The sequence below is a fragment of the Phyllobates terribilis genome, unplaced genomic scaffold (assembly GCF_046119375.1).
Source record: "Phyllobates terribilis strain yellow unplaced genomic scaffold, ASM4611937v1 Scaffold_13__5_contigs__length_258822181, whole genome shotgun sequence".
In the NCBI taxonomy this organism is placed as follows: Eukaryota; Metazoa; Chordata; class Amphibia; order Anura; family Dendrobatidae; genus Phyllobates; species Phyllobates terribilis.
In genome coordinates, this window is record NW_027362773.1 from 27454281 (window position 1) to 27468630 (window position 14350).

Consider the following 14350-nt stretch of genomic DNA (forward strand, 5'->3'; position numbering starts at 1 on the left):
ACTGTTATCTTGCCAACCACATTATGGCTGCTTAGCCAATTAGAGACCTGTAGGCTGACGTGGGGTTCTACTAACCAATCAGAACGCGGCTTTGCACAGGACCTCCAATCAGAACAGGCGTTGCCCCCCCAAGGCACTCGGATTCAGAACGGCGGGAATTTGAGTGACGTCACTTTAAACCCGCGAAGATCTGGAGGAGGTCGGTAAGTGAGAGGGGAGATAACGGCGGCGACATTCATCGTCTCATAGTTTATTACCCATGCGTTTCTATAGCGGACCGCACGTGTGTGAGTGCTGGCCTTCACCCAGAAAAGCAATCTGATATCTGTTTGCCGACCCCACTGTGTGCGGGAGCCGCCTGTCTGCAGGGGCTCACCGTGTCCACCACCGTGTCACTGATCCACTTTAATAATAATCATCTTTATTTTTATAGCGCCAACATATTCCGCAGCACTTTACAATTTTAGGGGGGACATATATAGACAATACAGAATAAGCATATCTCATATCGAAAGGAGTGAGGACCCTGCTTGCGAGCTTACAGTCTATGAGGAAATGGGGGAGACACAAAAGGTAAAATGTACATATATTGTATAATGCAGCCTTGATATACTAAATAGGATAAATAATAATACACTAGATGGTGGCCTGATTCTAACGCATCGGGTATTCTAGAATATGTATGCGGCCGAACGGGCGCAATCAGCAGAACGTTGTTTAAATTTGGCGGCAAAATCGCTGATTGGTCGCAGCCGGCAACCGCGCCCAATCAGCAGAGCTGCGTTTAAATTTGCCGCCCATGTCGCTGACTGGTTGCGGTTGGCCACCGCGACCAATCAGCACAGTGGTGTTTAAATTTGGCGCCAATCTCGCTGATTGGTCGCGGTGGCCGGCCGCGATTAATCAGCAGAGCGGCGTTTAAATTTGCCACCCATCTCGCTGATTGGTCGCGGCCGGCCACCGCGACCAATCAGCGTCGTATTAGTGTGGGCCCGGCAGCGGCGCTGCTTGTGCGGCTCCGTATTAGCGAGGACCGGGGAGCGGCGCTGCCTGTGCGGCTCCTTCTGCTGCGAGAAGCCGGGAGATGAGCGGCTACTCGCAGCAGAAGCATCCCGACCGGCGGCGGCGCCGCTCCCCGGTCCTCCGTTCACACTTGCTGTCGGGAGATCAGTGGGCCAAGCCGCTGATCTTCCTACTTTAGGCTCATGGAGGTCAGCGGCGCCGGTCGGGGTAGTTGTGCTGCTAGCGCCGCTCATCTCCCAGCTGCATCGCCACTGACCTCCGTCCGGCAGATGAGCCGCTAACGGCCGCCATCTTTTTTCAGAAATCCTGCGGCGCTGATTGGCCGCTGCCGGACCAATGAGCGACGCGGGATTTCTAGGACAGACAGACAGACAGGATAAGACGATTATATATATAGATGGACTGGTGTCCTGCCAGTATGTGTACAGTCCTGACAGGTTATTAAGTGCATGGTTGGTATGAACCTGAAAATGAAGAAGATTTTAATATGGGGGAAAACTGGGATGGACAGATAGTGTGTGGAGGCGATATGACAGTCTAAAGAAATGGGTTTTTAGGGTCCGCTTGAAACTGTGGGTATTGGGAATTAATCGAACTGTCCTGGGTAGTGCATTCCAAAGAATTGGCGCAGCACGCGAGAAATCTTGGAGACGGGAGTGGGAAGTTCAGATTATGGAGGATTTTAGTTTTAAGTCATTAGCAGAACGGAGGGCACGTGTTGGGTGGTAGACTGAGACAAGGGAGGAGATGTAGGGGGGTACTGAAGCATGGAGCGCTTTGTAAGTGCATGATAAGTTTAAAATGAACTCTATATTGGATGGGCAACCAATGCAATGACTGGCGCAGGGAAGAGGCATCGGTGTAGCGGTTGGCGAGGAATATGATCCTGGCTGCTGCATTAAGGACGGATTGGAGAGGGGAGAGTTTAGTAACAGGGAGACCGATTAGTAGAGAGTTGCAATAGTCGAGATGAGAACGAATAAGCTACAGTTAGGCTGTGTGCCCACGATGCATTTTTTAAGCGTTTCCTCAGGGGCAAAAACGCTGCAGAAACGCTTAAAAAACGCATGGTAGAAGGCCTGTTATGTTCCCCAATGATAATCTGCTTTTGCTGTGCACATGCTGCGGAAATTTCCGCTGCGGATTATCATTGCGGAAAAAAACGCAGCACTACCAATTATTTTGCGGAAGCGCTGCGTTTTCGCCGCCATTGACTTGCATTGGAACGCACGGATTACGCATCACTGGATCTGTACATGCAGATTCCATGCGTTTCAATGTGCAGATGGTACCCGGGTGTGGAGGACAGGAGACTCTCCTCCGGACCCGGGTACCATAGAACCTGTAAAAAAAGAATAAAATAAAAAAATAAATATTATATTTACCTTCTGATGGCCCCCGGTACGCTTGTCTTCGCTTGCCGGCAGATCGCGGTGGACTGAAGGACCTGCGCTGACGTCATTTAGTCATGTGACAGCAGGTACTTCAATGTACTGCGAGCTGCCGGCAGCCAGGACGGAGCGAATAAAGACTCCGGGGGCCATCAGAAGGTAAGTATAGATTTATTTTTTGACATTCTTTGTGGTCACACTATATAAATCCATGCTGTTTGCATGGATTTATATAGTGTGACCAAGTTATCAAGCACTTTCCAAGTGATAAATGCATGTGAAGAACTCTTCACATCCGCAACTCCCTGGCAGGAAAAATGCATGTACAATCCGCATGTACAATCCACATGTACAATCCGCATGCGTTTTTTCTGCCAGGGAGATGCAGAAACGCTCAGGAAAAAATCTGGAGCATTTCTGCATCGTGGGCACATAGCCTAAGAGTTTTTGTCAAGGTTGAGAAAAGTCCTGATTCTTGAGATGTTTTTGAGGTGTAGATGACATGAACGAGCGGGCTTGTTGCTGGGGAGTAATGGTGGAGCCACAAACGGAAATGGCAATATCGGGCACAGGTAGGTTAGTGGAGGTAGGAAATACGAGTAGTTCAGTTTTTGACAGAGGGAGGACATACTGTTAGACACAGCGGAAAGACAATCACTGGTCTTTTGTAGTAATGCAGGGGTGATGTCCGGAGCACAGGTGTATAATTGGGTGTCATCAGCATAGAGATGGTACTGAAAACTGAATCTGCTGATTGTTTGTCCTAGGAGCGGTGTATAAGGAGAAAAGAAGGGGGCCTAGGACTGATCCTTGAAGAACCCCGACAGTAAGGGGAAGGAGAGAGGAGGAGGAGCCAGAGAAAGACACAGAGAAGGAAGATAGTAGGAGAACCAGGAGAGAACAGTGTCCTTGAGGCACTTTAACCCTTTCATGATTGGGCCATTTTTTTTTCTGTCTTCTTTTATTCCTCGCCTTCTTCCAAGCGCTACTTTATTTTTCAGTGTTTTTTTAAGAGGTGAGAAAACAAAAACTGCTTTTCTCCCATTCTTTTTTCTATTTTTGGTCACTGAGGCTTTGTTTCTTTTTTGCGCTTAGTGCTGACGGTTTTCTTGATCCCATGTTGGGGCAGGTACAATGTTTTGATCACTTTTTATTGCATTTTGTGGCTGAAAAAAAACACATTTTTGGTTGGGGGGGTTTTCTACACTTTTCAATATGGCTTTTACCGATCCGGTTAATGTTTGGTCTATCAACATATACAAGTAACTGATATAGAGATACCGCATGTGAGGGTTCCTTATTTTTAATGGGTAAAAAGAGGGGTGCAGCGAGTTCATGTTTTTGTATTTTTATAAATTTTAAACTTTTTTTTTGTTTTGATTTATTACATCTTAGTTCCCTTAGGGGACTTGAACCTGCAATTGGCCGATGACAAATATCATGGTCTCCTGTGGCTTTCATAGGAATACTGTCATGAGAGGTAAAAGGGGTCTTCAGTAAGCCATTAGTGCCCCACGATTGCACTACGTACAGGAGTTGGGGGGCGAAATGGTCAAAAAAAAGCAGACCCTCTGGGCTGCGCGCTGTAAATGCCACTGTCAGAGATTGGCAACGGTATTTAACAGCCTCGGGTGAACATGTTTGAGGCAGATGATGGCTGAATAGCACAACCATCATCTGCTGAGAAGCATGCAGGTTCAACTTTTCAGGAACGCGACCTGACATTGGACGTACCTGTAGTGAAGGAGTAATGACCGTCCAATTTTATGTTTTTCCTCTGCTTTTCAGCAGCCACAATTCTCATTTCTTTCGCTAGTGTGACTGTATCAGGGTTTGTTTTATGTGGATCAAATTGTATTATTTGTAGCACAGTTTTGGTGTACATTATTGTGTAACTTGTATAGATACTTTTTTGCCAAATATAGGGGGAAAAAGCAAAAAAAAATGTATTTATTAGTGTTCAAGTTAGCCCATCGATAAAGGAGTTGTCCACTTTCATAAAAGTGGGCCCAAACTGTGTAAAATACCTGGAATAACAAATTTGGCAGGAACTCGCCTTCCCTAGGTCCAGTGATGGCTCCCCACCGCTGCAGTGGTGATGTAAAAGAAAGCAATCATGGTTTGATCAATTTAATTTATTCTGTTATATGTATTTATTGATAAGCCATGAACAAGGTCATGTGACTGAATCATTGGCCCAGTACACACAGACATTTGCTGCTGAAAATAAGCTGTTATTTCACTTAGAACTGGAGGACCTGGTCTTGATCCTTTTATGTCTGCGAATCTACCACGGATCACCCGTCCCTCATAGCCGTTGTGTGCCCACCATATCTTACCGCTGCAGTGGTGATGTCACATGAACAGCACGTGTCACCGCTGTAGCCAGTCACTGAGCGCAGCGGTTGTGCGGAGGTTGTCTGTGCGCTCAGTGACTGGCTAGAGCGGTGACATGTTCTGTTTATGTGACATCACCACTGCACCCAAGGAGGGTGAGTACCTGCTAATTTTATTTTGGGTATTTTGCACATTTGAGGACCATTTTCATGAAAGCGGACAACCTCTTTAATTCTCTGGGTTATTATGGTTGTTAAATCCCTAATGTGTAGTTCTTTTTGTATGTAATTACTTTATATGAAAAAAATATTTCTTTTTTCTCCCAGATGTTTTATATACGAGGGTGAGTCAAAAACTTTCCACACTCCGGTTGTATTAAAACTTCTGTTGGCCGCATTGTTACCAGCGCTTTCTGTACGAGGTCGCTGTCTCCCCAGTCACTGCGGTGCTGGTTTGAACGTGTTGGAGACACTATGGCCGCTCCATCTGTGACTTGCATAAAAGAAGAGCAGCGAGCAGTGATTCGTTTATTGTGGTCTGACGGTGTGTCTGGTGCCGATATTTATCGAAGACTTTATGAACAGTACGGAGAAAAAGTTTTGTCGCGAAGAAGTGTGTATGAATGGATAGAGAAGTTCAAAGAAGGTCGCACAAGTGTCAGGCATGAAGAGGGAGCCGGACGCCCATCCACGTCCACTACTGACGACAACATTGAGCGGGCACGAGAACTGATTCTGCTGGATAGCCGAGTGACTGTGGACTATGTGGCAAATCAATTGCAAATCAGCCATGGCTCTGCATATTCAATAATTCACGACAGACTTCGGTTACGTAACGTTTGTGGAAGATGGATACCTAAATACACAGAAGAGAACGAACAGAAGCATTTGGAAAATTTGGACTGATACACTAAGGAATGTAAATGTTTCTGACAGAAGCCCTATAAGGATGAACATTCATATCTGATAGAGGTGAAGACAGCGGTGCATTCCTGGCTCGCAGCTCAGCCTAAATTTTTAATGCGGGGATATGAAAGTTTGACAGATGGACAAGGTGTATTGAAAAGCAAGGAGGTTATCCAAACTGATGTATTTGTCTTCTCTGAAAGTTGATTAAAGTAAATTGTACAGCAAGAGTGTGGATTATTTTTGACTCGCCCATGTACATTTATTCCTTTTTTTTTTTTTAAATTTGTCCCCAACCCTCCTCCCCCAAGGGATTGTAAAAGTTCTCTGCAGCATGATTTTTCTCCCTGTAACCGGGGTATCCATAGGATGTTGTGCCCAGGACTGTGGAGTCGGTGTAAAATGGACCGACTCTGACTCCTAAAATATATAATAAATTGTGTATAGTAGTTTAATGCAGGATGTGCTGTAAATGTTTCTATAAGATTTTAGGAAAGTTCTGAAATGTCCTATAAATGTCTGTTCTGTTCCTGATCTAAGGGTCTAGACTTTTAGCTGAGATGAATCTGTGCTGCACTTTATGTACACGCTCAGTAGTGAGGCCGGGCTGTGGAGCTGGAGTCGGTGGTTTGGCTTACCTACTCCACAGCCCTGGTTGTGCCACACCAAATCTATGCAGAATGGAATTTGGACCAACCAGCTCTCCTATGTTGGGCAGACACCTGGGGGTCATTTGGTTGCCAGGTCCTACAGAAGCATCGGCAGTTCTATTCATTATAAGTCACTTATTAAAGGGTATATTCAGGACTTTATGGAAAACAAAAAATGTGCGTAAGCACTAACAGGCTGGACCACCCCTTTGAAAGATCTTGTCTCAGCACACTGAGCCTTTGTTGTTTGGGTATCTGTGATATCTTACCAAGGTGAAGTCTGGAGCATCTGCACCCACCAAAATTATTCCAATTAGCATTATCGTCTGGGTTCTGTTATGTGCGAGTTTTTAGAATCGAAGAAAGTTTCTTTTGTAAACGTATAATGATCAATAGGGCTGTGGAGCGACTCCAACTCCTAAAATATCTAATAAATTGGGTACAGTCATTCAATGCAATTTGTGGGGAATATTTTTTCACAAGAATTTGGGAAAGTTATGAAATGTCCTATAAATGTCTGTCCTATTCCTGATCTAAGGGTAGGAAAAACGAGAACCACCGAATGATAGGTCCAATAGGGCAAAGGATACATATAAGACTTTTATTATCGTAACGGCAACACGTGGCACTACATGCAAAAGGAAAAACCGCATAGCAGTGACCAAACACAAACAGAAATCATATAATGAAAGTTACATAGTGTACTGCATTAACACATATAAATAGTAGTACAACAGGTATGCATATCAGATAAATGTTAAAGCTCCATTAGACATATGGTGAATACCACCTAGGAGACCAAGAACAGAGACCGACATCAAGCCATCTTATAAATATAAAGGTACCGTATACATCATCATTGTGACCATGTCCATATCCATATCAAGTGTATCTGGACGGTCAATATTAAATAAATAGGTGACAGCATATGGTCAGTAAAAGGGAAAATAGTATACCTGTGTCTACAGCAGCTTATGTGGATGGCACATGCGGCAAACCCCTGATCTAAGGGTCTAGACTTTTAGCTGAGATGAATCTGTGCTACAGTAAATTTATTACTTAAATATGAGCCGTGTATGAGGGAGTCGTGGAGCCGGAGGTTTGGCTTACCGACTCCACAGCCCTGATGATCAATGGGATCCCTATTCTTCCATTTGCATCAGCATTCATCTTTGACATTAATTCTGTTTTTCTGTTCCTACAAATAGTATATAAAAACCTGTGAGCGTGCCAACATTCATCTATTATTCACATGTACATATAGTAGAATAAGAGAAGTAAGGAGAATTGGCGTGCACACAGTAGTGGATGGAGGTTTTATGCCCTGGAATATATAGTCAGGAATATTCACCGCACACTTATTTCAAATGCCGTTTCCTTTAATGCAAAATCACGTACAGATAGACTTATGTTCAGAAAAACTTAAAGTGCAGGATATCAAAGCGACATGGGTGACATTTCGACCCAATCCCAGGTCTTATTCACACAGTCACTCTGGAGGGGGAAAAATGAACATACCGCAAGTGACAACATACAAGCAATATATAATCCCTACAATATATACAAGGACCCAAATTGGACAACTCGGGTAAGGCTATGAGAGCAGAAGTATACAGTAAGAAGCGTTTGTCACAACATGGTTACAAAGACAGGTTAGTCTTGAATAAGCATTACTGCGCATTATTAAACCGCGATAAAAAGGGCACCCAGCTTCTGTGGTGGTGTGTCAGAGTAACTTGGAGGCAATGGTATAGTGATAAGAGGGCAACTTATGGCGGCGTATAGAGAGAGGATGCAAGTAGTGATGAGCGCAAGTGCTATCGCGGGTGCTTGAGTGACATGTTCGCATCCCCAGGCCGCATGTTTCCCGGCTGTTAGACAACCACATGCTGGGATTGCCCGTGTTTGTCAGGCAATCCCCGCATGTGTTATTACTGTCGAACAGGCAGGAAATGTGGATATGAACCTATCACTCGAGCACCCTAGGCAAACTCGAGTAACGAGCACTTGCGCTCATCACTAGATGCAAGATACACCTTTCACCTACGTTACCCATGTCACTTTGATATCTTGCACAAGTTTTTCTGACCAATAAGTCTATCGGCATGTAATTTTGCAATAAAAGAAACTGCATTTGAAACAAGAGCGTGCAGTGAATATTCCTAACTAGACATTTTAATAGGAGAAGCATCAGGCTGAATAATTCCACTATGTTTTGAATGCATTCGCTGCCTCTACTTTTATATCCACTCTCGGTAACGCAGTCTTTCCTGTATTTCAGGTTGACAGTCTAGAAAGTTTTCTAACATCCACTTCTTTACGTCTCAGCAATGGGAATTCAAGGCCTCGCTAAGCTGATCGCTGATGTGGCGCCAGGAGCCATAAAAGAGAACGACATAAAGAGTTACTTTGGGCGTAAAGTGGCAGTGGACGCGTCCATGTGCATCTACCAGTTTCTTATAGCGGTGCGGCAGGATGGTAACATGCTTCAGAACGAGGAAGGTGAAACCACCAGTCACTTGATGGGAATGTTCTATCGTACAATACGCATGGTGGAGCACGGCATCAAGCCTGTCTATGTGTTTGATGGCAAACCACCGCAGCTGAAGTCAGGTGAGCTGGCCAAGCGCAGCGAAAGGAGGGCAGAAGCTGAGAAATTGCTAGAGGCAGCGCAAGAAGCAGGCGAAGTGGAGAACATCGAGAAGTTCAATAAGAGGCTTGTAAAGGTGACCAAACAACACAATGAAGAGTGCAAACAACTGCTTAAATTAATGGGTATTCCCTACGTTGATGCGCCTTGTGAGGCTGAGGCCACGTGTGCTGCGTTGGTAAAAGGTGGAAAAGTGTACGCTGCAGCCACTGAAGATATGGATGCCTTGACTTTTGGCACGCCTCTCCTGCTGCGTCACCTCACTGCGAGTGAGGCCAAAAAGCTGCCAATCCAGGAGTTTCATCTCAGCCGGGCTCTGCAGGATATAGGTATCTCACAAGATCAGTTTATCGACCTCTGTATCCTGCTGGGCAGTGATTACTGTGAGACCATTCGTGGTATCGGTCCGAAGAGGGCTATTGAACTGATCCGGCAGCACAAAAGTATAGAAGAGATCATGGATAACATTGATTTAAAAAAATACCCTGTCCCTGAGAACTGGCTGCACAAAGAAGCTCGCCAGCTCTTCCTAGAGCCCGAAGTGGTCGATGTAGATGGTGTGGAATTGAAGTGGGTTGATCCGGATGAAGAGGCCTTGGTGGCGTTCATGTGTGGAGAAAAGCAATTCAGTGAAGACCGTATACGTAATGGAGCCAAGAAGCTGGCTAAGAACCGTCACGGCAGCACACAGGGCCGACTAGATGACTTTTTCAAGGTGACTGGATCCATCACCTCTAGCAAAAGGAAGGAAACTGATGTTAAAGGATCTGCTAAGAAAAAGGCAAAAACTGCGAGCACCCCATCCGGGAAGTTCAAGAGGGGCAAGTGATGAGGCCATATGGACTGATTGCAAGAAAGAGATGGGACTGTTTATTGACTAGTATATGTATGAATGACAATTATATGTTCTGACCATTGAAATAAAAATAAAAAAATCAGTTTCTGTATGACCGCAGACTTGTGAATCCCACCAGCACACGCACTGTACGCTGTAAGGACTTGCTGGTGTCTGCGCCGGGAACAGCAATCCAGTATGTGATATGCATACTCCCGGCCAGAGTATCTCTCCTCTTTGACAATTCTGGTGAGCAGCAGAGCTGTAGTATTAGTAGAGCTAAAAAGCTCTGCAAAAGTTCTGCTGTAACACATTCAGCCATCAGTGGTTTGTTCTGGAACACTGCTATCACTATATTTACACATAGAGATAATAGGGCATTTGAACAAGCACATGGATGGGAAAAGTGAGAGCTGTGATGCTGGGGATTATGATTATACATGACTGCAAGATTTATAACAGCAGCTCAGTATGAACCTGGGTGGGAGAGAGCGGACTGGTATGCTAAGAGTTAACTCCTCTCCTGTAATGTACCTACTGAGCACACTTGGCCAGAGTCTGGGCAGGCACTAGTGGATGAGCTCTATGGAAACCAGCTGTACACTATGAAACTTAAAAGCTCACAGCAGAAAAATGACAGAAGATGCTTGCAGTTTAAGGAGCAATTCATGGGTAAAACTAGGCTGCCGGAGTGAGCATTGCAGTGCCTGGAAATATACCTGGGGCCGGAGGAAAGGGCCTGGGGGGCGGATGGTCCACACCCCTGGCTTAAGGCATTAGATGGCTGTAATTTGAATGTGACTTCTGGTTTAGCCATCCGTCTAATGACCAAAACTATCATTATGGTAGGGACTTATGATGCTGTTTGTTAGGGCCATTAGCCAGGGCGCTGCGCTAGGACTCGTGTTTGTAATATGGATGATAAATTGTCACGGATCAAACGAGACCTTAACTTGAGTCTGTCAGCAAAGAATGACCGTTCAAACCAAGCACAGACACTCAGCGCACCTTTGGAATGGCCAAACACCTTCCCACCTCCTGAGTTTCCCTCTATTTCCCCTTCCTCTTCTGACAGCTGTGTCTTTATAGAGCCAGAGAAGGGGGATGATGCACTGAAGTGTTTGGCTTCGCCATGATGCACCGAGCACCTGTACTTGGTTTGAACAGTCATTCTGTGCTGATAGTCCCCTTATGAAATTACCCTTTTAAGGCTCTGCTACCTGACTGGACCTAAAGGCATCTCCCAAATAATAGAACGGCAGTTGTAGTGACTGAGAATGGGAGTGATATGCATTGTTAGCTTACTACATAAAGAGCTTAATGTTGAGGTGAGTCAGAGAAAAACATCAGCTGACGTTGTACCGTATATACTCCAGTATAAGCCGACTTTTTCAGCACATTTTTTGTGCTGACAAAGCCCCCCTCTGTTTATACTCGGGTATATACATTCCGGTGGTGGTGCACAGACAGTAGCCGCTGCTACAGCTACATTTGCCCGCTGCTAAAGGTAAATTAATATTCACTTTTCTCCATGCTCATGGAAGTGGAGAAGAGTGAATATGTATTTTCTTTAATAGCGGGCACAGAGGAGCGCTGAGCTGCGGCTGCGATTGACAGTGCTCGCTATTAATGAAAATGCATATTCACTCCTCCCCATAGTCCCGGCGTGGAGAGGAGTGAATAATCCCCGTAGCTCATCTCTGCGTCTGAGGGCACATGGCGGTGATGTCATGCGCTGCTCACATGCTGACATGAGCTGCTGGCAGACAGGACGCAGCGCTGGAGCAGAGGTGAGTATAAGTGTTTATTTTTTTCATGTGTACAGTGATGGGGGGGGGGGCATGCATACCAGGATTGAGGATGAGGGGGCCATGCATACCAGAATTGAGGATGAGGGGGCCATTCTTACCTGGATGGGGAGCATGCATATCAGGATTGGGGATGAGGGGCCATGCATACCAGAATTGGGGATGAGGGGCCATGCATACAAGGATGGGAGCCATTCTTACCAGGGTGGGGAGCATGCATACCAGGATTAGGGGGGCCATACATAACAGGATTGGGGATGGGGGGTGCCATGCAAACCAAGATTGGGGGTGAGAGGTGCCATGCATACCAGAATTGAGGATGAGGGGGCCATTCTTACCAGGATGGGGAGCATGCATACCAGGATTAGGGATGAGGGGAGCCATACATAACAGGACTGGGGATGGACGGGGCCATGCATACCAAGATTAGGGATGAGGGGGCCATTCTTACCTGGATGGGGAGCATGCATATCAGGATTGGGGGTGAGGGGCCATGCATACAAGGATGGGAGCCATTCTTACCAGGATGGGGAGCATGCATACCAGGATTGGGGATGAGGGGTGCCATGAATATCAGGATTGGGGATGAGGGGTGCCATGCATATCAAGATTGGGGATGAGGAGGCCATGCATATGTCTACTTCAGTAGGCCAGAGGAGAAGCATACAGAGAGATTTCCATGCGATCTGCCCTGGGCAATTCACTTTTTGAATTGGCGAACGTTCCTGTAATCTTCTAAATTTTATTTTTGTTTTCCGAATTGCCATTTACTAATTTATTAATTATGTCAACTTTGTTGTTTATCGTGTAAAAAGGCTGAAAGTGAATATACATGGGTAATTTGAGTTAGTTTTTATTATGTAGAGCACACTTTTCTAGCTTCTGAAACGTATTTGTTTCTGAACTCGGGCTGCTAGTTGTGAATATTTACTGTAGCCATAAACGTCTCATCTGTATTTCTGAATTATAAAACCTGTGATGTATAGAGAATCCACATATGCATTGGGTGATGTCTGCAGACTTTCTCAGCATATACCCACACCGTGATATAATGTCCTGCTTCATAGGGCGGCACGGTCAGCAGCTTCTCTTCACCTTACCCCGGAGTCTGATTTTCAAGCATCCTGAAGACTTATTACAATGGTTTATATATCCCTTTCTTCTAAGATCTGATCTCCGTCCCTACGTGATAAGCAAAGTGTCATGGGGCGTGTAGTTACCATCACTACTGTTGGTAGAGGGTGATGTCGACAATTATTCGTTGGGTGGGAGTAGACCTTTTTGTGAAGGCCACCCGGTGATGGATATCATTTTATATCTGCTAGTTTTCCTTGGCAGATGTTGGCTAAGGACGCACTGGCATGGATTTTGCTCTGGGTTGGAAAGTGACGTAATCTCTATCAGATTTCTGTGTAACCTGCACTCGTCTCCACAGTCAGCGTTTCTGAATCCCAGCTTGTGTCTTTACTTCAGGCCCAGAATAAGACATTGCCACACTCCTGGTCCAGAATGAGATCGGCAATATTCAGACGCTTTCAGTGTATAAGGCGATGAGTATCTGCATCACTGAGCTCTGTTCCTGTACAAACTTGGAAGGGTGTTTGTAGCGGCAAATGAAACCCCAAAAATAGGTTACAATCAGAATGAAATTGATCGGAACGAAATATCTACCAAAACAGGCAAGTACTAAAGCAGCGATTGCTAAAAAGAAAACTCCCAAAATGCATCATGTAGTACAATGTTTCATAGTCTAGCAGCCTTTATTACAAGAATATAGAAAAACACATCGAAGAATACAATCTGTAGCATCAACCAGCAATTTATATTAAAAGGAAATTATTAGTAGGATGCAGTGTCCAAAGTTGTCATCGGTCCATGACTTCTGGAGACCTCCCATTATTATACCTCGCCTCTTAATTCACAATAGAAACAAAGTTGGCGCACAAGATTTTGTTGGTATAAAACTAAAATGTGAAACAAGTACTAATTGGAAAATAATAGAACATTAGAAAATCTCATTGTTATCGGTGGGCAATTGGAGGATGGATGTACTAGAAACATCCTAAAATATTATTACTGTATTGTTCCATTTAGTCAGTTTAATACAAAAGCAAGTCTCAGCCCCGGGTCTCATGACCCAAACTAAAATAGGGATCTCTGCTGCCAGTCCTGGTCATGAGACCTGCTCTCCGGCTGGGAATTGTGCCCAGTAACCCGGCCTAACACTCACTGTAACCTGCCGTTGTGTCCCTCCGTTTACCCCTAACATAAGCTGCACATTTATAAGTCCAGTGACATAACTATAGGAGTGGAGAGGTCACGGTAGCACCAAAGAAATGCCCAAAAGTGTCCCTCTTCAGCAAAAAGGGAGCCTAGTACTACAAATGATGCATGATATTTGAGGGTTTTGTTACAGTTTGCATTGATCTGGTTATTTGTAGTATGGTGTGACAATGTGGGAACAGGGCCCACCATACTTATTACATGCCGCAGCTTATTGTAAAAGCTTTCCTAAAAATAAATCTCTAATCTGCTGCAGCATCTACTGTTCAGGCAGCTGATCTCTGGGTGCAGTACAAAACTAAACCACCAGATGTCAGTATTATGCACTACAATAGGGGGGGATTTAAAGGGAATCCGTTACCCCCTGGGAGTTATCTGACCTCTACTCTGTGCATACAGGTGATAGAAATGTAAATCTATACTTACCTGTACGGCCCATAGTAGCGGTCTGATTGCAGAGAAATGTCT

At 45.1% G+C, this 14350-nt stretch overlaps 1 protein-coding gene across 6 annotated transcripts; it reads left to right on the forward strand.

Annotated features, from left to right (window-relative positions):
• Positions 1-11: 11 nt before the first annotated feature.
• Positions 12-9869, forward strand: FEN1 (flap structure-specific endonuclease 1). 6 transcript variants are annotated; one of them, XR_012252652.1, is made up of 3 exons: positions 12-203; positions 3182-3429; positions 5078-5855. XR_012252652.1 is itself a non-coding variant. In XM_073657985.1 (3 exons), exon 3 carries the CDS (start codon positions 8637-8639, stop codon positions 9783-9785), a length of 1149 nt encoding a protein of 382 aa, XP_073514086.1. In that variant the 5' UTR covers positions 115-203; positions 3182-3429; positions 8588-8636; the 3' UTR covers positions 9786-9869. The 6 variants fall into 6 exon arrangements, 5 of the variants coding, with proteins under 5 accessions (XP_073514088.1, XP_073514085.1, XP_073514086.1 ...); XM_073657985.1 differs by lacking the exon at positions 5078-5855 and adding an exon at positions 8588-9869 and having other exon boundaries at positions 115-203; XM_073657988.1 differs by lacking the exons at positions 12-203; positions 5078-5855 and adding exons at positions 393-573; positions 8588-9869.
• Positions 9870-14350: the final 4481 nt, after the last annotated feature.